Raw genomic sequence first — 25,020 nt, 5'->3', positions numbered from 1 at the left:
AAAAAAAAAAAAAAAAAAACTTTAAGAAAAGGAAGTAGGGCCTTTAGTTTGCCATCATTACCTGGACAAGAAATTAATTCTATTTCCCCAAGTTATTTTTGTTCTGTACCAAGTTTTAATTATTATGTCATTATTTTGCCCAATGTTCACTTTCTAATAGTGTTTAATTAAGAAGTAATACAATTTTACAAGTTGTGTGTGTGTTGTTGTGTTTTTGTATGAAAATAGTGATAACAGTTTGGAAACTAAATTGCAATGCTAGAGTTAACATTTTTTGTCACTGAAATATAACTCAGTTACCTAAAAATTAGAGCATTTTTTCCTGTTTGTGGTTTGGAATCTCAACTCTTAATCAGTTTGCATTTTAACTCCAAATTTGTAACCATGGATAGCTTACATGAAACCACAGCTTTCTCTTGAAAGAGCAAAGAGCATGTAATGTTAATAGGGCTGTCAGGTTCGAAATGCTACATCTCAGAAAGTACTTTATGTGCAGATTAAAATCTGAAAACAATCTCAGAACTTAAAAACAGACTGCATAAGCTGTTGCTTGGTCTCTGTGAGATGCAGTTAGTAATGAGTATGCTTGTTGAACTTACATGGTCTGGGTTTGACTTCAAGACCATGTCCTCCCTGACCCGTGATTCAGAATAAGGTCTAACACCTGTCTTATTTCAGTTTCGTCATTTGTAAATACAAGAGTGTCTTGCCTACCTCATGGGCTGTGTGTATCTTTAATGAGATACAAATTTGTGAAAGCTTAGAGCACAGCACTTGCTAGTGGTAGGTGCTCAGTGATTTTTTTTTTTTTTTTTTAATATTTTTTACTTCCCTTTCCTTTTGGTCTTTCAAAAAGATAGTATTTGTCTAGTCTAGTTGATGAGGTTATTGGGAGCAGAACTAAAGTGATTGAGATAAAAATCTATTAAAAAGCCAATAGAATATAATCTTGTGTGAGTATAAATAATAAAAATTAAAAAATAGAGCTTGAAAATAAAAATACATACTTTTTATAGCAAATGTATTCAAATAGTGAAGGAATAAGAGTAAACAGGTTTGGCTTTTGCCTTATAGAGCCATTAAATGATTATATTTTTACTGAGATTTGTTTATGCTCATTCTTTTTTTTAACTTAAAATTTTTTTGGGTACATAGTAGGTGTATATATTTATGTGTGCTCATCCTTGCAAGCCTATTTTCCCTGTAAGTTTCTGGTATCTCTGTGCACACATTATCTGTACCATATTCTGAGATTTATAATATAATACCATGTAGAGTTGAAATTGGAACAATAACAGTAACAAATCTGTCTTGGTGAAATGCTGGTCATTGGGAAATACAACCTCCAGAGATACAGCAGTGTAGGATAACTTTCTGGTTTCATAAGATGTTTTGAAAGCCTGCATGATATAGAGCAGCTGCTGAATGATTGATTTGGTTTTGGCCTCCCCATTCTGTAATTTCAAGTCACCAGGCAGAGCTGCTTCTGATCTTCATCTGCTCTTCAATGTCTTAAACACTGATGGACAGGAAACGCCTGGGTGTTGCCTGGCTCAGAAGCTGAGTGCGGGGGCCTCTGCCCTCCTGAGCCTGGGGCTGCTGGGGTGGAAAGGCTGGAGCAGTTAGCTCTGCCTGAGGACACCTCCTGTGTCAGCAATGTTATAAAGTCAGCACCTTGGGAACTGCGTGGGTGCTGGGAAGGTTGCCTTACCTGTGAAAGAGGGAGACTGAACTCCTTCCTTCCGTGGTGATTGGTGTGCTGGGTCCCTGAGAAGCCTCTATTAATATTGCTTCCCTTTGTTTCTTTTCAGTTAGGTAGTTTATGTGGTGGATACTAAACTTTTTTCTTTTTTCTTTTTTTCTTTTTTTTTTAAGATGGAGTCTCTCTGTGTCACCCAGGCTGGAGTGTAGTGGCGTGATCTTGGCTCACTGCAACCTCCACCTCCTGGGTTTAAGTGATTCTCCTGCCTCAGTCTCCTGCGAGTAGCTGGGATTACAGGTGCATGCCACCATGCCCAACTAACTTTTTGTATTTTTAGTAGAGACGGGGTTTTACCATGTTGGGCAGGCTGGTCTTGAACTCCTGACCTGCCTCAGCCTCTCAAGTGCTGGGATTATAAGTGTGAGCCAGTGTCTGGTCCTATTTTCTTTTAAATTAAACTAAATGATATGCGTTATTGATCTTCCACTTTCATGCTTATTCATTATTTTAAATATTTTCTGTTAGTAAGTTAACTTTGGAATAGCCTTCTAGGGGAAAGTGGAGATCTTGCCATTGGATTCATTTTTCTCTTTCTTTCCCTCACTTTTTTTTGTTGTTGTATTTTGACAGGTGAAAAATCTGTCTTTAGTTTACAGTCTTCATAATGTACTAAATATTTTGTCTTTTACTTTCACTTTATTATGTTACCTTGGATTTTTTTTTTTAATTAATCTTCTCATTCACTCATCTGCCCCCTTTATTTTAAACCTGAGTTCTTGTCTGTATTTCCCCCTCAGTGGCTTTGGCAGCTGGGACACATTTGTGAACTGTTTCAGGTATCTCACTCTTGAAACTTTGCTTTCAAGGAGAAAATGAAACGGGCCCACTTTTGAATGTGGTAATTCCTGTTCTGCCTTCATGGTCCAGGGGGATGGGCTTTATTTTCGGGTGTGGAGATGGAAAGTTGTCCCTGGTTGGTGTGCTCTTTCTTTAGGAGCAGGGTGAATCTCATTTCTTTTACTTTCCTTTTTGCTTTGGCCACCAAATTCAGAGCTGAATTTGTGGCTCAACTGAAGTAACTTTGGCACATCTATGTTTAACATTTTCTCATTGGCTTTGATGTTTTGAACTTTTTTCTGTAATTTTTTGGATCTTGACCTGTAACATTTTTATGTGATTTTGCTTTTCATTATGAATGTTCTTATAAGTTGCCCCAAGACCATTATAGAATGAAGTGAGATGTATAAGTTAATAATTGGGTGGGCGTGGTGGCTCACATCTGTAATCCTAGCACTTTGAGAGGCTGAGGCAGGTGAATAGCTTGAGGTCAGGAGTTTGAGACCAGCCTGGCCAACATGACAAAACCCCGTCTCCACTAAAAATACAAAAATTAATTGGGCCTGGTGGCACTTACCTGTAATCCCAGCTACTTGGGAGGCTGAGGCAGGAGAATTGTTTGAACCTGAGAGGTGGAGGTTGCAGTGCGCCAAGATTGTGCCACTGCACTCCATCCTGGGTGACAGAGTGAGACTCTGTCTCAAAATAATAATAATAATAATCATAAATTGCAAAAGTTATTATGCTTGTTCTCTAGTAACTTGCCTCTTTTTATTTTTCATTGTATTCACATACTATTTAGAATATAAATGACCTTTAGATTTTCCATAGTATGTGCTCTGTGCAGTAATTTCTATGTCTCTATTTTCAGCATGATCTTTCTTCCCAAAGGTTGCAGGGAGAGTAGCTGAAGAAAGGGGTGCAGTGCTGGGCCACGAGGTGGGCTACTGCATCCGCTTTGATGACTGCACCGATCAGCTGGCCACGAGAATTAAGGTAAAGTGCTTAAGCTGCTTTTCCTAGTGTAAATAAGGAAGAAGGTTATTTTGGGAGAATTAAAAATGTGTAGTCTTTGCTGCTGTACAGGACATTGATACCATGGCAGAAAGTGTAGGAAATTACTTGACATTCAGGGACTTTAGTCAGCTGGGAGACACAGAGGATTTTCAAAGAGTCCTGGAATCTTATCCCAGAAAGGAGCTTGGAAATAAGGTTTAGTCCTTGGTTCTACAGACGAAGAGGTTAAGGGCTTGGAAGGTTGAATGACTTGCTTGATATTATATGCCAATCAGTGATAGGACCAGGACTCAAAGCTGTCTTTTCTTATGTGTATTTTATTGTATTTTCAGTGACTCAAATAGCTATCGAAATATAGAAACAAGCCTGTAAAAGACTTAAAAATAGAGACCACATAGTATAAGCTGATGAAGTGTAGAATTCATGAATGTTGTTTTCACTAATTAGTACTTTTGCATTTTCATATGAAAATGAATTTTATATATGTGTTCTTTGGCCTAGTTACTAATATTGAAATAATTAGCATCAATAGTAATCAGAGTATAATCAACTCAATAGGGTGTCTACCACCTACCACCGTGCTGGAATCAAAGTCTAATCAGACAGTGCAATAAAACAGTGAATGAAAATAATCTGATGAAATGAAAATTGGTTATTAGAATCTCAGTTACCTTTTAATTTGCAACAGAGGAAAATTGAAAATAATCAGATGAGCTGAATGAACAATGCAGTGATTTATAAAATATGTACCTTATTTTCCAAGTTACTGTATTTTGTTACATTTGTCTTGCTAGGTGAAGGGAATATTTTTCTGTACCATCAGATATATTTGAACTAGCTAATTTTCAGTGGATCGCATAACCATAAAAGCCTTTGAGCCTTCTGTAAAAACCTTTTATATTCCATTTGGTCATAATTCCAAGGTGCTCAGTTCTTGACTGGTGCTTCGTTGTTGGTGGCAAGTACTCACTTTCACTCTTGTGTATGTATGTGGCAGCTAGTACTGGGTCCAAGAACAATATGGGAATGCATCCCACACTTAAAACAAAAAAAGTAAAAACACTAAGATACACCATGCAAGGGAGATGGCTTAACCTAAAAACAAATTCAGTAGGTTAAGAAGACTGTTACCGAAGCATTTTATAAACATCCATTAATCTTAAACAATATTAGCTGAGTTTTCTTGAACATTACTGTGTGCTTGGTCCGATGCTAAATGCTTTACATGTACAGTCAGTCCTCTGTATTCTGCAGGTTCTGCATCTGTGGATTCAACCAATCTTGAATTGCTAATACTAAAAAACAAAAATAAAAATAATGTAAATTAATAAAACAATACAGCGTAACAACTATATAATATTTTCATTGTTTTAGGCATTCTGAGTAATTCAGAGATGATTTAAAGTATATGAGAGGATATGCATAGGTTATTATATAAGTAAAGGTTATCATATATGCATAGAGGATATGCATAGGTTATATGCAAACACTATGCCATTTTATATAATGGACTTGAGCATCTGCAGATTTTGGTGTGAATGGGAGGTTTCTGGAATCAGCCCCCCAAGGATAACCAAGGAACTACTATACTATCTCATTTATTTTTCACAATAACTTGGTGAGGTAAATACTTTGATTACCTCAGTTTACAAATGAGCAATCAGGGACAGAGAAGATAAGTAACTTGCAATTACATTTTTGCATTTTACAAATGAGCAATCAAGGACAGAGAAGATAAGTAACTTGCCCAAGGTTCACACAGCTAGTAAGAGATAGAGCCAGGATCTGAACTCCCAGCAGTCTGACACCATAGCCCATGTTCTTAACCATGATCCTGTCTAGATCCTGTAAAATAATATTAATTGGAGTTTAAGTTAATAACCTCAAGAACTGCAGTCTGCAGTCTTTGGGACATTTGAAGAGCAATTATCTTAGTCTTAGGGTGTTTCTTTGGGCAGACACCAGTTTGTCTTCACTGCCTCTTCATCGATAGTACTGGTGGTACAAGCCCAGAGGAAATGGGGCTTAGCTAATAGTCTCATAATAAATGCAAGTGAAATTCTGCTAAAAGATTTGCAACTCCAGCTGACAACTCTGTGTTTAAAGTCTTTTGTGAACAATTTCATTGCTTGATAATGAAAATATGGGGGCATTTTCCCATAGTCCTTTACGGGAATTTACTTGTACACATGCTGGCAAAGAGGTTGCACTTGAACTTAAAAAATATCATTAATGTATAATGTAAGTGAATTGTTTCTAAAGCTTTGTGTTTTTATTTTTTAGTTTCTTACTGATGGAATGCTGGTGAGGGAAATGATGGTTGATCCATTATTAACAAAATATAGGTAAATGTGTTTTTCTTATGATAGCTTTCCTAGTTTCCAAAGTCCACAGGAAGATGGGGAAGCAGGTGTGTTCGTAGCTGGGATTCACTTCTGTGTTCAGCTGCCCCAAAGCTTTTCTCTTGACCTTGGCTGTTGGAACCCTGGGTCTTCTTCTCAGAATTTAAGTAATATGGCCCTTTACAGACAGTCAAAAATGGGCACTTAAAATTCCTGTCATTACTTAAATAGTCTGGTGACTTGTCTTTTTTATTTTGCCTCTGTCACACTCCAGGATTGTTGGTGATTACAGAGAACCAGCTGGCCCATGTTGACTGTAATATACAGAGTCCAAATAATTTTTTTTTTATCACTTTCCTTCTCCTTGTATATCTGTCCTGTCACTCACAGCATTAAAGCTGTCCCACCCAGGCTCTTATATTCTCAAGGAGGGTGTCATATTTGACCCCCTGGCACATGTGCATCACAACCATGGTCATCTACCTCTCTGACTGTTGTTATGGCTTAACAGTCTTTAGGTGGTTGGGTTTTGTTCTGATTTTTTGTCTTTTTTTTTTTTTTTTTCTGAGATAGAATCTCGCTCTGTCGCTTGACTGGAGTGCAGTGGCAAGATCTTGGCTCAGTGCAACCTCTGCCTCCTGGGTTCAAGCAATTCTCCTGCCTCAGCCTCCTGAGTAGTTGGGACTACAGGCGTGTTCTACCATGTCCAGCTGATTCTGTATTTTTAGTAGAGACAGGGTTTCACCATGTTGGGCAGGATGATCCGCCCTCCTCGGCCTCCCAAAGTGCTGGGATTACACAAGTGAGTCACTGTGCCTGGCCTGTTCTGATTTTTATGAGCTCTGTGGGGTTATAGGTTATGTTTTCATTTAAAATCAGATAGTAAATTCTGTTGGAATTCAGTGTGGATGGTAAAACACTTAAAGATAACAATAGTACACTATTTTAAAAATTCAGATATGTTAATGTCACCATTTTTATTAACCTAAGAATTGCCTCATTGTCAAAGAAGAGTGACTTCTGTTTTGATGCAAAGTGAATGTTTGAGGACTAAATACCCAGAAGCTCTTTGATGGTCTAAATGAGATGATGTGTGGTTTTTTTAGAGGCCCACTGAAAGCTTCTCTTTACTTCTTAGTGTCATCATGCTGGACGAAGCCCATGAGAGGACCTTATACACTGACATTGCCATTGGCTTGCTAAAAAAGGTATGACTTCACAGCCAGATTTTTATTTTTTGTGTTTATTTTGCTGCCTGATTATAAAAGTTATTGTAGCAACTTGGAAAATACAACACAATACCAAGGAAGAAAATTAAAATCATCCATAATCCTACCACCCATTCAGAGAAAAGCAGTGGTAGAATATTGGTATGTTTTCTTCTCTTTTCTGTGTGTGTGTGTGTGTGTGTGTGTGTGTGTGTGTGTACTTGGATCTGTTTTGGCATACTAGGGATTGATTGAATTTTATGTACTAATTTGTATCTTGGATTTTCCCTTAACATTACATTAAAATATTTCCCTGTCTCATTAAATATTCTCTAAAGATATTATTTTTAATGGCTGTTTAATCACATCTCTGTCATAAAGTATTTAACTTCCCCTACTGTTAGCAATTTGTACGGCTTGCAGATTTTAAATATTATAAATACTGTTGCAACAAGTACCCTTATAATTAAATCTGCAGAATTTCTGTTTATTTTCTTTAATTTTTTATTAATATTTTATTATTATTGAAACATATCCCAAAGAAGTGTGTAATGACCCCATGTACCCATCACCTGGCGTCAACAATTACAACTCACAGCTGATCTTGTTTCAATCTTACCTCCACTTTCTCCTCCCTTCCCATATTTTCTGATTATTTTCTTTGGACGGATTCCCAATTAGAGTCTAGAAAGAAGTGGTAGAACAGGGTGATTAAGAGCGTAGGTGTTGAGTCAGACTGCCTGGGTTCAAATTCTGACTTTGTTGGGTTTACTTATCTCTAAAATGGGGATAATAGTAGTCTCTGTAACTGTGCTGGTACACTTTATTCTATGGTAGCCACGAGCCACCTGTGGCTATTAAGATATAAGTTAATTGAAATAGAAAAAAGTAAAAATAATTCAGGTTCTCAGTCACATTGGCTATTTTTCAAGAGCTCTATAGCCACAGGTGGCTAGTGGCTTATGCATTGGACAGTACAAATAAGGAAAATCTTCATCACTGAAGAGAGTTCTATTAGACATAGGTGCTGTATATTATGATTTGCTATGGAGCTTAAGTAAGATAGCAAAAAGCTTTTAGGTGGGTGCCTGGCATAGTGTAACAGCTAGACCGTGATCTAATTTTGTGCAAATTAGAAAAAGATGTCCCCTCTGGCAGGATGTCCGGAGCTAGGTAGGAGGCAAGTGGGCTGGATTGCTGATGCCCCTAGCCCCCTCAGCCAGGCACCTTGCACAGCGGGCACACTGTGTACCTATATGCAGGGCCTCTTGGCCAGCACGTATGTTAGTCTGTATTAGTTGTTATTATTTTCATTATTATTTTATTCCATGGCCTAAGATTTAGACTTTTTGATACTTTGGGGGAATTATGCCACCACATTTTTATCTTTTTCAAGAACAGTATATATAATAAGAGGGCCAATTTCACTGAATCTTTGCCAACACTGAGTTTTAGCCTTAAAAAAAAAATCCTTGCTGGTGGGATAGATGGGGAGAAAAAAATTTCATTATATATCTTAGCTATAGCTCATTTGATTACCTTTCCTATGCCTGTTGATTATCCATTTCTTTGAGTAACTTAATATCTTTTGTCTTTTCTTGGCCATATTTCTGTCTTGGTGTTATCATTTATTGTTTATTTGCTGTAAAAATACTTTTTCATACATAAATTCAAACCATCTTGAGACCTAGGTATCAGGAAAAAATGATTTTATTGTCAGTAAATTCAAATTTGGGTCTTAAAGCCTCTCTATGGTTTTTATAATTAAAAATACTTTTACTTTGAAAATTCCATACATTTACAAAATTAGAAAGAATAGTGTAATGCCCCTCCCCCCTTTACCTTTGACAATTATTAATTTGTAGTCAGTCCTTTCGTCTGTAAGCTCCCCTACCTCCTCCTCAGGCAAAAAAAAAAAAAAAAAAGACATACTGAATTATTTTGAAAATACATTTCAGATATCAAATTATTTCATCCGTAAGTATTACACTATTATCATTATTTCCTAATGTCTTCTTCTTTAGATTCAGAAAAAGAGAGGGGATCTTCGATTGATTGTGGCTTCAGCCACTCTGGATGCGGAGGTAAGAGCCTTTCCTCCGGTTTTCTCCTCTCCTCACAAACACTTTTATCCTATATATCCTTGGGAAGTTACCTCTAGCAAGAGCCTATTTTTGACAAAATGGCCTACCTTCTTAATGGGATCATCTGATGTCCTAGATTTCATATAATCAGAGGATACTTCTTTTCAGCTTGTGGGTGGAAATTAGCCTGCAATTAATTGAGTTCATAATTACCTACGTGTCTTATTTATCTACCTACTGTCTTTCTCCACACCTAAGTGGGGATCTTCTTTTTATCATTTTTTCAGTATGAGCCTGTATTTATTGAATTTGTTTATTTATGATTATACTGTATATGTTTAGATTTATCTGTGCAATTGAAGTTTCTCCAGGGCCGGGCACTGTGGCTCACACCTGTAATCCCAGCACTTTGAGAGGCTGAGGTGGGTGGATCACTTGAGGTTAGGAGTTTGAGACCAGCCTGGCCAACATGGTGAAACCCTGTCTCTACTAAAAATACAAAATTAGCTGGGCATGGTGGTGGCACATGCCTGTAATCCCAGCTACTTGGGAGGCTGAGGCAGGAGAATCACTTGAACGTGGGAGGTAAAGGTTGCAGTGAGCCGAGATTGCTCCATTGGACTCCAGCCTAAGCAATAAGACCGAAACTCCATCTCAAAAAAAAAAAAAAGTTTCTTCTGTATATATGTAATTTCCATGTTAAAATTTCTTATGGCTAAGTTTACATTATTTTTCTCTCTTGATGACTAATATTTTAGTTTAAATAGCAGCTCCACTCAACATGTATTTTTGACCACTTGCTATATATACATGCTAAACACCGTGCTAGTTACAGGTGATTCATACGCTTCTTGATTTTGAGGGAAACAGACACAGAAATAGATGTTTGCAGTTCAGCGTGTTCAAAGTACTGAGGCAGCCAAGGAGGGAGCCCTTCTCTCCAGCCTGCTGGGGGGTACCCAGAAACTTTCATAGATCTGGTGACTTCCCAGCTATGCTTGAAAGATGGACAGCAGTTTCCTAGATGCGTAAAGGTGGGGAAGGACACCCTAAGCGTAGGTGGAGTCACAGGACATGACCGTGTGTTAACAGAGCTTTATGTCTTATCTTGCCTGCCAGGCCATCATGGGTGAGTTATGCCCGAGCTCCCTCTCTGACTTTATCTTCTTCCACTTTCCCTGATGCTCCCTACATTCCAGCCCCACTGGCCCCCTTGCTGTTCCCCTTGCTGTTCTTCAAAATAACCCAAGCATGCTTCTGCTCTGGAGGAATCATCTTTCTAGACCATTCTTCTCCTGGACAAGGTTCTCTCCTGGTCTCTCCTGGACAAGATTCTCTCCTAATTTCATTCCAGTTTTGAGCATTTATTAGCTCTTTAGAGAGACCCTATCTGTAACACATCCCAGTTGCTCTTTATTCCCTTACTCTGATTATTTTTTTCTGTTTATCACTTACCCATCACCACTTAACATTATATCCATTGTTTATTGTGTGTCTCCTGTCACTAAAATATAAGCTCCATGAAGATCAGGACTTTGACTGTATTATTTTATCCCTTCCACCTAAAACAGTGTCTGGCATGGAGTACGCACTTGGGTTGAATGAATTTGATTGAATAGGAAGCAATAGAAAATTGAAATGGAGAGGTTGGCAAGGGCCAGATGATAGAAGGCCTTAGAAGCTCAGTGAGGGAGGATGAACTCCATTCTGTATCTGGCTGGGAGCCATGGGAGCATGTGAGAGAGGGCAGTGATTTCATCATGTCTGGGCTCTAGAAAGATCATTCTGAGTTCTGTGTATATGAGACAAGAGTAGATTTGGAGTTGCCAGTAAGGAGGCCAGTTCTGTAATCCAGGTGAGATGTGGCCCCTGGCTCCTGGCTCCTAGTTTCCCTGTGGCTTCTGGGATATAGAACAACGTGGAGAGAGAGAAAGTTCAGCATGGCGAAGGTACATGTCCAATGTGTTCCCGGACTGGTTTATCAGACCTTTTCACAGGCTGTAGGAGTCTGTTGTCTTAGGTCTGCCCAGGGTAACTTTTGGGTTAAAGCTCCCTGTTGCTGTATTTAATTGTCATCTCCCTCACCCATGGTATCTACTGGCACGTTCTTTTGTGAGCTAGGGCTGACTTCACCTCTAGTTAGCTCTCCTATGGCCACATTACACGGAACATCTCTGGATCTTTTTCACCCTCACCCCCTCCCTCTTAAAAATTATTAAATTAAAAATTATTCCAGTTTTCATTGTGTTGAAAACTATAATGTCCAAGACTTTTCTTAGATTTTATTTATTTATTTATTTATTTTTGAGACTGAGTCATACCAGCCTGTTGCCCAGGCTGGAGTGCAGTGGTGTGATCTCAGCTCACTGCAACCTCTGCTTTCCAGGTTCAAGTGATTCTTGTCAGCCTCCTGAGTAGCTGGGACTATGGGCATGAGCCACCATGCCCAGCTAGTTTTTGTATTTTTAGTAGAGATGGGGTTTCACCATGTTGGTCAGGCTGGCCTTGAACTCCTGACTTCAGGGAATCCTCCTGCCTCGATTTACAGGCATGAGCCACCACACCCAGCCAGATTCATTGTTAACTAATACTTATTAATTGCTTACAGTTGCCTTTTATTGTCTTGGTGTGCCACAGAGATGAAAAGAATAGCTTCTTTCAGTTCTGTCTATGGTAGTTGATATAGATGACTTTCTGGAAGCAGTTTTGTAAGCAGAAGGCAGCATGTAGGAACTCTGTCATGGCTTGCTCTGCTGTGGTTCGGGACATACTGGACTCTTGGTGAGCTGGGCCATTCCTTTTTTCTGTCTTCACTGCTAAGCCAGTGCCTTCTGTGTGAGGTGAACAGTGGTTTCTGTGTACCTTTGAATGGGGGATCTGTGTGTGTGAGTCATCCCTGTGTGTGTTGTGGATCCATGTGTGAGGGACATGTGTGGGGCATGGGTTGTGAGTTTGTATGTGAGTGAAAGAAAGAGGATATGAGTGAGTGAAAAAGGGTAAGAACGAGGAGGACCATGTGGGAGTGGCAGTGGGGTTGGGTGTGGCTTAGGGAACATTTTGATCTAGAGGCCCAGGTGAGTCCAGAACTCGTCCCCTGCCCCCCAGCATCTGGGTCTCTGGGTGACAGACTAATTTCAAACTTCCTAGAGCTCGGCCTGCTGCTAGGCCACCTGCTGTGGTTTCTCTGAGGGACTGGGGTGGCCCAGCCTGCAGACGAAGGCAGCAGTGGCTGCAGCTGGGAGGCAGAGTCCAGCAGAGCTTGATGGGACTGCTCAAGTAGCGGCTTTGATTGCTTTAGCTGCTTTCTTAATGTAAACCCCATTAAATGAGCAATTATATAACATGGCTGGGTATAAAGTATTTATTGATCGTGTATCACATGATATTATGATACTGATTTGCTTTTATTTGTGTCCAACCACATAGCAGAAAATATGGTTGCTGGTAGCTCCCATAGTTTTTTTGTTATAAGTCAGCTATTTGAAGAGAGACTAGTTTCTCTTTCCAGGTTCTTAGAGAAGGAACTTAGGATCAGCTGGGGTCAGGTCCCCACCCTGGACCAGTCTACATGGGCCAAGGGCTGTTGGCCAAGGGATGGGCGTGTTCGGTAGACATGGCTGCTTGGCGGCCACTCCAGTGGGTCAGGAAGGAGCAGCTACCATAGAAGACAACCCTGCAGATGGTGTCATTTACATTCCATTTCATAGACTGTCCCCTGGCTTTATATGACGTATGCTTCTTACTGTGTCTCTATGTCAGTGTGACCCCACCTCTGTTTTTTTTTTTTCTTTTTTTTTTAGATAAGAGTCTCACTCTGTTGCCCAGGCTAGAGTACAGTAGCGTGATCTTGAGTCACTGCAAACTCCATCTCCTGGGTTCAAGTGATTCTCCCCCCTCAATCTCCTGAGTAGCTGGGATTACAGGCGACCACCACCACACCCAGCTAATTTTTGTATTTTTTTAGTAGAGATGGGGTTTCACCATATTGGCCAGGCTGGTCTTAAACTCCTGACCTTGTGATCCTCCTACCTCAGGCTCCCAAAGTGCTGGGATTTTAGGCGTGAGCCACTGTACCCAGCCGACTCCACCTCTTTCTAACCTGACTCAGACTCTTCTTTTCTGGATGTGTTGAACTCATTTTCCCCTTCCTGTTCCTTGATTCTGCCTCAAGATTCCTGCCTTGTTGGTACTATATTTATTTACTTTTTAAAAATGTATTTTGTATTTCGAAATAAAGATCTTCAAGGTCTTATGCCTTTTCAGTAAACGCTGAGTCTTAATCCTTGAAAGAGTAACTCCCTATCTTTACTTTTCAGTACCACATATTCCTTAACGGTTTAGGCATCCACTCCAATAAAATTATCAGGGCATCATCTTCCTTGTTCTGCTTGCCTTTTTGGTAACATTCACCCCTGTCCAAGCCCTTTGGTAAAGTCTTCCTCCTCCTTCCACAGTTCCTGGAGCCCTACCAGCTCCCCTCTCCCACCTCCTTGTTGGCCTCTTCTTGGGCCCCTTCTGTGTCTGCTCTTCCCCCTCAAGGCTGCACACCCCAATGGCCCCTGGTTCAGCTGAGCCTTCGTGCTTGTGGCAGTCCTGACTGTGTGCCTGCACACCAACCAGCCTTAGCTGTCTAGCAGCTTGCTAGCCACGGACCTCTTAAACTCATAAACTTGTGAGTCTCGGATTCTCTCTCTGTCTCTTTTTCATGATCATAGTCATTCAGGCCAAGACCTCCATTGCTTTAAGAAGTTTTTATCCCCAGTTGAGTAAGAAGTCATTCCAGCCTTCTTTCCAATATGCACGTGTGTGCACACACACTCACTGATTGTCAGTTGCCACCAGTTGTATCTCTGAAATGCTTTGCTCAGGTTCACACTTTGTCTCTCCTGCATTATTATGATAGCTTCATTAATTAGTTTGTTTGCCTCTAATCTCTTATCTCCTCTGCCTTTCTCCAGAATGTTTCCTGGAGTCCGTGATCCAGCTCACAGGTCTGATAATATCATGCCCATCCTCACTGCCCTTGTCTTGCCCATCGAATAAAGTACCAGTGTACCTGAGCACTTGGGTTCCTTCCGAGTTATGGCTAACATCACTTATTGAGTGCCATTCTAGGCTAGACGTGTGTCACGGCTGTCCCACACACTTTATTTGAACCTCACAGCAACCTTGCAGGGTGGATGGCAGTCTGTCCGTTTTGCAGATGAGAGGGCTGACTCAAAGGATCACTAGGCAGGCCCGCCCTAGACCTTGGCTCTGTCCTCCCTTAGGGACCCCTTTAAATTTTGGTCCACACTGTGCTATCGTTCTGTGAAGGGATGTTTCTCTCTTCCCAGCCGGTAATAATCCTCCTTAGCCTTTACAGTGCAGGCAAGGGATACTGCTGCTTCCATGAAGCCCTCCCTGAAAGCCAGTAGTTCCTGACCTTTCATTCTCTCAGACCATAATCTGCAGCTCTTTCCTGGCCACAGTATCAGTCAGCCTCAAGGTTTATTTTAGGATCAGTTCTTTGCACATCTGCCTTCTGTGGACTGTTTACTCTTTGGGGGCGTGGGGTGTCTGTTCCCAATTGTGTCTGTGTCGCTTCTAGTGTACCTGTGCCCTGCATGTCATAGGGATGTAGGATGGCTTAAGCGACTTGAAGGGAATTTACCCAAAAGAAAGTGAACAGAGGTGCTGGGTGAAATTCTGCATAGCACAACATAGTTTTGTTGGCATGCGGCACTTTTATGTCTGTGCTTACTCTTCTTAATTTTGAGATTAACGTATAACATACCTGTATTTTATAGTTAAATCTAGTTTGCTATTTTAGAAGTACCCCTCGGAGCCCCTTCACTTAGAATTTGATGCCGTTCATTAGCACAGCTCCTGGGCGCCTGGGTTTCCCGGAGCAGGATGGGCATGTTTTCTAAAGGTACATAGGGAAATAAAGACAGGCCTTGTAGTTACGTAGCCAGGCCTCAGGGAAATGAGTATAGCTGGGGAATGGAAAGGGAACCCAGATTCAAATAACGGAGCACCCCACCCAATGGGATATCCAACCCCCCTCTGCAGTGGGCACCATCTGCTTCCCATCTGGTGCTCACTTGCCTGCCTGCATGGTCACTTAGCTCTTCTCAGTCTCAGCTTCTCTTTGTGCTTTAGGGTCACATTCCCCAAGAGAGGACCTTTGGTGGTGTTTCCTTTCCCCATCATTGGCCAGACCCCTCAAGACAGGTCTCCTGTGGGCTGCAAGTGGTGCACAAGTAGGACGTGGGCACATGTTTGGGAGAAACTGCCAAGAGTCACTTCTCCCAACAGGGTACTGCGGGAGTGTTGGGAAAGTACATGATAAATGGCCTACCCGATAGGAAACCTTGCACTCACTCCTGGAGGATGTGTAAAGTTGGAGAAGACTATCCTTGCCATCAAGTGGCCTAAAACCAGTAATAGGCCAGAAACACACCTACTGTTCACAGAAGGAAGTTGCCTTATAAATTGATAACTTGTATGATCATATCTATGTTTTCCAGATAGAGTTTCCCACCAACATGATCTAAACTACTGAACTTGAATCACACCTTTTGATCTAATTTTTGGTTAAATGAAATACAGAGGATAGGAATAAATAATACTATAGCTACATGTTAACTCAGATGCTATACTGAATGCAGTTTTGAAATCTAACCTTTATTATTTTTATTGAAACTTTAGTGAAGAGTCTGTCATTGAAATGTGATTCCCCGCAATTACAGTTAGAAAAATGTGATTTTAAAAAATTTATTTTGCAATCCATAATCTCTATTGCATATATGTAATCCTTGCTACTCACCTGTCTTTAGCCAGTTTTAGATTATTTTTTTTTCCTTTCCATAAATCACTATGAACCTTTTTTTCTAAGAGAAATGAAGAATTAATTTTTTTTTCTTTTTAGAAATTCCGGGATTTCTTTAATCAAAATGAAACCAGTGACCCAGCAAGAGATACATGTGTGATCCTTACAGTGGAAGGACGAACATTTCCAGTGGATATCTTTTATCTACAAAGGTTTGATGATGCTTGAATTCTTGATGACGGCAATTAGAAAACTTGGCCTCTGATGTACAATGTCAGAACTGCATTTGCTCACAACTCTAAAGGATGGGGAGGTGCATGTTTTGTGTCCCCTGTCATTGATCTAGAATGGTCTTACCCTGCTTCATATCACTGCTGAATTTAGTTTAAACTCTTCACACTGACGTGTAGGTTTCCATGAGTCTGTGGCCAGTAGGTCAGCCAGAAAGCAAAGGTGGTGAAAGATTTTAGGGAAGGAAGCTTGATGGTTTTCAGAGCTGGGGTTTACAAGGCTGCCTGTCAGCAGGGACAGTATTGGTGATTTGAATCATTTGATTCTCAGTTCCCTACATCCCTAGTAAGAAGGCCTGGTTGACATTTTGGGGAGTAGCCCACTTGGACAAAGAAGGTACCATCCTAATTCCTGCGTTAGTCACTGGACAAAGACCAGGAGCCGGTTCCAGGGACTGATAAATCCAGAGTTGTGCTTGATTTCTGAATCGTTTTGTTGGAGAGCACATCTGTCAGGGCCATCCAGCTAACCCATAGACGCTGCTATTGATTAGGAGGGAAAATGGGCTGGGAAGAGCGTGGGCTTCAGCACTGGAACCACAACTCCCAATTTTCATTGGTCCAACATCTTCGCATGCTGAAGATAGCACATCTATTTGTATGGGTATGTCATTTTATTTCTTTGCAAATAAAGCTACAAATCATAGTTGACATATAATTATGGATTATTCTTGAATATTAGATTTGAAAAAAATGAATATTTATTTTATTTATCCATGTACTAATTACCTGTTGGGCAGGCCCAAACTAACTTTCATGAGCTTTGCTGCCAGATTATTAGGGTAATTGATCTGTATTACCGAGCATATTCTAGTGATGAATTCATCCCATTTGTCTTTTCAGTCCTGTTCCAGATTATATCAAGTCAACTGTGGAAACTGTGGTGAAAATTCACCAGACAGAGGGAGACGGAGACATTTTAGCATTTCTTACTGGCCAGGTAATGCCATTGTACCTCCCTGATGAACAGACATGTTAAGACAGCACCAAAATTAATACAGAGCCTTGTTACTTTACTCAGCCATTTATTTCATGTTTTGTTGTATTTTGTGGTTCCATAATTGTGTAAAAAATTGTTTGATTCGGTGTCATTCATCTACCAACTGGATTGTCAGGGATTCGTTAGCTCCTGCCTGTTCTGTCTGCAGAGGGTAAATAAATGTATTTTAAATGTATTAGCTGGTTCCAAAATCAACTAGGTAATTGAGTTAGGGCTATTTTGTTTGCCAGAATTGGATACTACATTAGGTCCATGGTCCTGCACGCGTGTAGCTGCTGTGTACCTCTTTCCAGTGACACCTTTACAGCTCATCCTGGAGGTGATAAGTGGCCACATTACTGGAAAAACAACTAAACAGACCCACCTGCTCGCTCAAGGTGGCAGCACCATCCAGACCTGTCCTCCAACTGTCATCTTTTCCACTGCCAAACACTTTCCATGGTTCAGTAATCTTTTTTGGAGAAAGCGTATAGTGATTTTATATGCTGCAACTTGTCCGTATGCATGAGATGCTTGTTTGACACCGTGTATGTATGCTGGGTAAAATAGTCATTGTTTTTATTTATTGGGAACTCTTCCATTCATTGCAGATCATATAGAGGTTTTAGTAACTAATATTATAGTTGCAAAATTTCACCCATTGTCATCATTGTTCATTAGCATTTAATTAAGTACCATCCCAGAGTAGAAGTTGATGGCACTGAAATTCTTGAATCTGATCAGAATTAAAATCCAGATCCCAACTTTTATTTTCTTTCAGTATGATAAAATGGCATGCTTTAAATTGATCTCAGTTTCTTTGGTTCCTGGTTCGATTCTTTAGGAAGAGGTAGAAACTGTGGTGTCCATGCTCATCGAGCAGGCTCGAGCACTAGCTCGCACTGGGATGAAGAGACACCTCCGAGTACTCCCCATGTACGCAGGACTGCCTTCCTTTGAGCAAATGAAAGTGTTTGAAAGGGTGTCACGCAGTGTCAGAAAGGTGAGACTATTCTGATGACCAAGAGTGCCGGCAGCCGTCTATAACCATAGTGGTGCTCCTTTGTAACTTGTTCTGAAACTTTCTAAACACAGGATTTCTTTCAGGGCTCTAGGTCCATATTTCTGTGTAGTAGATCTCAAAGCACTCAATAAATAATATGTTGTGAAGATTTCTAAACCTGCCCCACTGAAGGGTCACTCTGACAGTAGTTAGCAGAGCAGGTGACTTCTCTTTTCTTCTCTTCCGCCTTCCTAATATTTCCCACGACACAGGCTTGCTTTGGCGTAAGAGACTGTTTGGGGGATTGAGGTCAGTAAGGAGCAATAGAAAGTACACGTGGTTTCTAAATAATTTGTTTTAAGTGTCAGCTTGCCTATTTTAAAGGGCCAAGTTTAAATCAGTTAATTCAAGGTGTGGCTTAAAAATGTTTAGCCTTGAAGTTAGCGTGGTGAAGGGTGTGGTGGAAAGCATTGGTTTGAAGGAGCTGGGAGGCAGCCAGTCTGCCTACTGTTAATGGTCCCCTGGGGCCTGACTCTGGTTTTTCCTTCCATTAGATGAGGGCTGCACAGAACCAGCCTGAGGACAGCTTTTCCTGTAGTAGCTATTTATCAACAGGTGGCAGAGAATAGAGCAAGTGAGGGGTGGTCTGAGGATCCACTCCCAATTTCAGACTACTTGGAAGAGGGTGCCCAGCCTCTGGACTATTGGGATGGAGCAACTTGACTCTGCCCCATTGAACATTAATTACAGCCAGCCAATCAGGAGACCTGGATTCTGCCCCTGAGCTACTATGTGCCCTGGGATGACTGACTTTAACCTCAAATCTCAGTTTTTGCAGCTGTAAAACATAAATAACTTTCAGATGGGTGGTTGGAAGTGTTAAATATTTTAGGATTTTTAGGAGTTTGTTAAAAGCAAAAGAATAAAATGACTTTTATTCTTCTTTCTGTGGGGGACTTAGGTGATAGTGGCCACCAATGTGGCAGAAACCTCTATCACAATCAGTGGCATTGTGTATGTGATCGACTGTGGCTTTGTGAAACTCCGAGCCTACAATCCCAGGACAGCTATCGAATGCTTGGTGGTGGTGCCAGTCTCCCAGGCATCAGCCAACCAGCGAGCAGGACGTGGTGGTCGTAGTCGCTCGGGAAAATGTTATCGCCTTTATACAGGTTAGTGTGGCTTTCCCTAAGGGTTTTTGACTTTCTCGTAGTCAGCCTTGGCATCAGAGAGCATAGCAAATGTTTACCCCTAATGGTAGAACTTGTAAAATACAGGACTTCCTTACAAGGTCCTGTGTAATCTGACCCCCACTGCCTTCCTCACTCTAAATATGGTGTTTCTTTGCTTCTACTTTGGCCAGTGAGTGAGTGCCTATTTGCCATCCTGTTCTAACCTAACATCTGGGTGCAGGCCTGTGTAGCCATGTGCCCCTAGGGCATGGGCTGTGTGTCCTGGATCCTGTCTTTCTTGCCTTTGTTTCTTGACTTAATGTGCTGTTTTTGTATTCCAAGATCCCTGAGTCTTGCAGAGTCTCACATTGGATTCCACTTTTACTTCTGGTTCAGAGCATCTTTGCTAAGAAAATGGAAGGTCTGTTCTAAGACTCATTCATAGAAAGCAAATAGTTGGTAAACTCCTGCTCTGTGCTGTGTGTCATGCTAGGCTCTGAGGGAACAGAATGAAATTTTGATACTGTCTCAGCCCTTCTGGATCTTTCTTCCAGCTTGAAGACAGCCTTACCTACAGACAGTGATGGACCAAGAGCTGCTCTTTCTCTCTCTGCACTTCTCTTTCGTGGGGAATGCTGCTGAGATTTTCCCCAGTTGTCTAGACTCAATTTCCAAGTTCTTGTTAATTCCCTTCTCTGTCCAGTATCCATCTGCATTCACTTAACCAGGCCCAGCGTTTTTTATTTTGTTTTGTTTCGTTTCTTTCTGTTTAGCTACCCCTGAGGAAGGTCCAGGGGTTTTAGCTCTGCCATTTATCTCTTCTTTTCCTTTCTGGTTATCATTGTCCTTGTTCAGTCTTTGATGTTGATCTTTCTTTTAGCAGATGTTTGCAGAGAACCTGCTGCCTGCTGGCCATGGTGCCAGAGCCTGGAGATCTGGAGCTAGTAACCATGGTCAGGGGCCACAGTGGCCGACAGTCTGGTGGTGGAGATAGACCTCAAAACAGATCAGCAAATTATTGTATGATAGGGAGCTATAAAGAATCGGGAACCTTGGAAGCAGAGAGCAGAGGCTTTTCCGTGAACTTTTTTCTCTGCCCAGCAGATCCTCCTTAGCTTTCAAATCCTCTCTCAAATGGCAGTTCCCTCATGAAGGTGCCTTAGATGCCTTCTCCCCGCAGCTGGTGTTATCCTTCTGGGGACTTGAGGAGCCCTTCACAACCAGGGTGGTGTTTGAGCCTGATCTTACTGGCAGTACAGTCCTTATCTAGGTGAAGAGGTGATTGGGGATATTCAATTTCAGCACACCAGGCAGAGGGAGTAGAATGTACACATACTTGGAGGGAGGGAAGTGGGTTTGGAGCATTCATGGAAAGGAGGGAATAGGCAGAACCCAGGGCCAGAGGCCAAGGGCAACCACTGAAGATGCTAAGAAGGAAGACCTAGAATGGAAAAGGGAGAGCCAGGACTGAAAGGCATCTTCTCACATGCAGAGGAGAAGGTTTCAAGACATTTTCTCTTCAAAAAATAATTTATTGAGGTGAAATTTACATAACACAAAATTAATCAAATTAAAGTGAACAGTTTATTCACAATGTTGTGTGACCAGCACCTCCATCTGGTTTCAGAACATTTCAGTCACTCCAGAGTAAATTCCCTTATGCCTTAAGCAGTTTCTCCCCATTCTTCCTGGCTGCCCGCCCCTGGAAGTACCAGACTGTGTTCTTCTCAATGGATTTCTCTCTTTTGGATATTTCATATAAAGTATCATACAATATGTGACCTTTTATGTCTGGTTTCTTTTACTTAGCATAACGTTTTCAAGGTTTATCTACATTGTAGCATGTACTTCATTCCTTTTTATTACTAATATTCAGTTGTGTAGATAAACCACACTTTGTTTATTCATTCATTAGTTGTTGGACATTTGGGCTGTCTTTGCCTTTTGGCTATTGTGAATAGTGCTGCTATGAACATGCATGTCTATGTACTTGAGTACATGTTTTTAATTTGTTTGGCTATTACAGGGTTATATGTAATTCTATAACTTTTAAGGGGCTCAATTTGCTTTTAAAGAGGCCAGCATTATCTCATGTGCCAAGAAATCATGGACTAAACATAGACAGGTGGATTTGGGTGAAAAGTCACTGAATCCCTTTGCCTGAGCAGTTTTAGTGGAAGCGTTACTGGGGAAGGCCCCTGACTGCAATGAGTGCGTTGGTGTCCAGCCTGTAGGTTTCCAGAGGAGCCTCCAGAAAGTGTTGGTTTGAACAGGTGTGCCACCTGCTCAGGCCGTTCACAGTTTCTCAAACCGCCTAGGACTTTTCCTCAGCTTATCTGCTCCCACTAACGACTACACTGCTTCCCAGCTGAACCACACAACATGCCCTCTGCAGAGAAACACTTTGGTATCTTTTCCTTGGGCTGTTTACTCTTTGCCCAACAGATCCTTCTTGTCCTTCAAATCCTCCCTCAAGTGGCAGCTCCCTCATGCAGCTTCCCCAGATGCCTTCTTCCAGCCACTGAACCTCCTTCCCTGAACCAGCTTCTCCTTCCCTGAACCTCCAGTTCTCTGTGGGAGGACCACTCCCTGGGACTTTTCCTGTTTCTCCTCCAAGGTCACCTGTTTCTGGCCCAGGTCTCAGGCCCCTGAATATCACTGAAGCTTTTCAAGGGGATTGTCTGCGATTCCTACAGCTTCTGGCCCCATGCCTTACACACTTGAGTCCTCAGGAGAACTTGCATGTCATTGAACTTTTAGGAAACACCCACTTCCTGTGAGCTTTTCAGCAGGGTGGTCCTCTTATGTGGTAACTTTGCTTCTCTCTAGGTCAGCAGTTGCCTGGAAAAATGGGGTTGTCCTACCAAGAAGCTGTATCCCAAATGCTCTTGAAACTAAAGGGAGTACCCTGTTTGGAACTTCCTGCTGTTGCCCATCATCGAGAACCTTCCAATTAGACCCGATTTGTATCAGTCAGCCCACAGAATATTGGTTGTCTATTTTCTCAAAGAAAACCTTTTTGAAGTTCTTCAGGGATAGTGATATTTCTTCATGGTAGCTTTTGTTTTGTTTTCTTTTTCTCTAGTTGACTAAAGCTTTATGATCTAACTGGAATTTGGGCAACCCTTGTTTTGTTTAAGAAGGGTGTGCATCAGCTAAAATGTTGACTGATGTGGGAGGTTTTGGTGGGTGGAGCAATCTCTATATAATCCTTAAGCTTTCTGAATATACATGAAAATGAGTTAATCTCTTCCTCTTTTTTCCCCACCCTTCCTGCCTAGCTTTTACAAAAAGGCCTTCTTCCAAAGTCTCTTCCCCTTTCACCTCCCTCTCTGTCCTTCCTGTCTTGGGATGTCTGTGTCTTATGTATGATGCTCCCCCTCCTCCCCTTGTAAAGTCACTCTTTCTTTCTGGTGGGGGATGTAAACATTCATTTTTTGGTTTGGGGCAGCATTGGATTCTGGGAACAACATTGTGTACCTGGCTTGTTGATTTAAAAACTTTGATTTGGGCAATGTTTGCTCTTTATAAGATTTGGTCATTTGTTATATTTCGGTTGCTATTTTGGTGATTTATCTTGAAATTGTTCTTTGCTTATATGTGAAGCTCTTGCCTTCTTGACTTACTCTACCTCAAACAGAGATGGTGGCAACTGGGAACTGACAGTGATTCAGTAAATACTTGTTGGTTTGATTTAATGTTTTGGTGACAGAAAAAAAAAAATTAAAAAACAGAATTTTAAAGTAAAAAGATAAAGTTTTATAAAGGTGTATTCAGTTATATTTATCTAAGGCATTTTAAAAATGGAATGGTCTTTCCTAAGTATAAAAAAACTTCGTGTCGTAGTATTATGCACATCTGCTTCTAGAACCCTAGAGCCCCTTGTTCAAGATAGAGAAGAAAAGTTGTCCCTTTGGCATAGTGATTGCATTTGATTGTGACATTTGGTCCCAAACAGTTCTGATTTCCTATCCTCAGAGGAAGCCTTTGACCAGTTGCCTCAGTCTACAGTTCCTGAGATGCAGCGTAGTAATTTGGCACCTGTCATCCTGCAGCTGAAAGCACTAGGAATTGACAATGTCCTCAGATTCCACTTCATGTCGGTAAGTTCTGCCTGCTGTCTGAGGCCATAGGGAGGCTAGAGAGCTCATGGGGATGTCAGGACACTGTCGTAGGGCATGCCATCTTGCGTTTTCTTCCCTACTCAGGTCATGTGTTGTGTGTCTGCTTTGCACCAGGCCCTGTGCAGGACATAGGGGAAAACAGCCAGACAAGGTAGCCACAATTCCTGTTCTTAATAGTTCCTGTTCTTGTCTGCTGGGGGATAGAGACAAGTAAGTGGGTCATTACAGAGCAGTGTGCCCAGGATGCTGAGAGACAGAGGAAGGGCCCCCGGCTTAGTTAGTCATGTCCCAGGTGAAACCTGAAACCCAAGTAGGATCTCACCAGGTTAGGAGGGGTGGGGAGTTCCAGGACAGCTAGTCTTTGTACAGGTCTAGATGCAGGAGTGCCATGACTGAGGGATCCTGGAGGGTTTCAGTAGAGCTGCAGGAAGACCCTTGTGTCTGATTGTTTCCTGAGATGATTTCTAGGTGTGGAATAACTGGGTCAAAGGGCCATAGTCCTGTTGAGGGTCCTGTGACATGGCCAGATTGCTTTACTGATGTCAGCTATGGCAGTGCATGAATGCCCGCCTTGTGGTCCTTCCATTGCTCCATGTTATCTTCTTTTAGTTTTGCTGATTTGATTGGCCAGAGACAGAGAGAGAGGATATTATTTTTATTATAATTATTTTTAAATTTCTCGTAAGGTAGATTTGTCTAAAAACATTAGTTTATATTTCTTCTGAATTGTTAAGCTATTTATCTGTTACTATTTGTGTCTATTAGTGATTTTCAAGGGTCGAGTCCTTTGAATATTAAAGACGTTAATCTTTGTCTATAACATTTCTTACAAATATTTCTTTGTCTATAATATTTCTTACATTCTATACATATTCCCAGTAATCTGTTTTTGCCTTTATAGTTTCTTTGGTTATTCTTTTTTTTTTTGAGAGTCTCACTCTGTCACCCAGGCTGGAGTGCAGTGGTGCCATCTTGGCTCACTGCAACCTCTGCCTCCTGGGCTCAAGTGATTCTCGTGTCTCAGCCTCCTGAGTAGCTGGGATTACAGGTGTGTACCACCACACACACCTGGCTAATTTTTTTTATTTTTAGTAGAGAGAGGGTTTTGCCTCGTTGCCCAGGCTGGTCTCAAACTCCTAAGATCAGGTGACCTAAGGTCAGGATTTTTGGATAGTAAAAGTCCCTAATGTCATATGTCATGGTAAACTAGGTGAATGAAAGAAGAGAACATACAAATATCAACTGTCCCGAAGAAAACTGTGTACTTACCATAAGTATAGAGAAAATGGGCCCTTTGGTTATCAGTATAGAGTAGAAGATTATTATAAAGAAAAGATAAGGCCGGGCGCGGTGGCTCACGCCTGTAATCCCAGCACTTTGGGAGGCCGAGGCGGGTGGATCACGAGGTCAAGAGATCGAGACCATCCTGGTCAACATGGTGAAACCCC

At 41.3% G+C, this 25,020-nt stretch overlaps 1 protein-coding gene across 1 annotated transcript in view; it reads left to right on the top strand.

Moving 5' to 3' along the window:
- The window catches only part of DHX35 (DEAH-box helicase 35), a 78,046-nt gene that overhangs the window by 21,056 nt on the left and 31,970 nt on the right, over positions 1 to 25,020 (top strand). The window contains exons 5-13 of the mRNA XM_017511962.2: positions 3,431 to 3,535; positions 5,840 to 5,901; positions 7,037 to 7,106; positions 9,131 to 9,190; positions 16,104 to 16,216; positions 17,138 to 17,234; positions 18,118 to 18,276; positions 19,238 to 19,448; positions 23,427 to 23,551. Coding sequence (XP_017367451.1) covers positions 3,431 to 3,535; positions 5,840 to 5,901; positions 7,037 to 7,106; positions 9,131 to 9,190; positions 16,104 to 16,216; positions 17,138 to 17,234; positions 18,118 to 18,276; positions 19,238 to 19,448; positions 23,427 to 23,551 — 1,002 coding nt within the window. The remainder of the gene's footprint in view (positions 1 to 3,430; positions 3,536 to 5,839; positions 5,902 to 7,036; positions 7,107 to 9,130; positions 9,191 to 16,103; positions 16,217 to 17,137; positions 17,235 to 18,117; positions 18,277 to 19,237; positions 19,449 to 23,426; positions 23,552 to 25,020) is intronic.

The sequence above is a fragment of the Cebus imitator genome, unplaced genomic scaffold, assembly GCF_001604975.1.
Source record: "Cebus imitator isolate Cc_AM_T3 unplaced genomic scaffold, Cebus_imitator-1.0 Scaffold18, whole genome shotgun sequence".
In the NCBI taxonomy this organism is placed as follows: domain Eukaryota; kingdom Metazoa; phylum Chordata; class Mammalia; order Primates; family Cebidae; genus Cebus; species Cebus imitator.
This window is presented reverse-complemented; position numbering and strand designations above follow the sequence as displayed.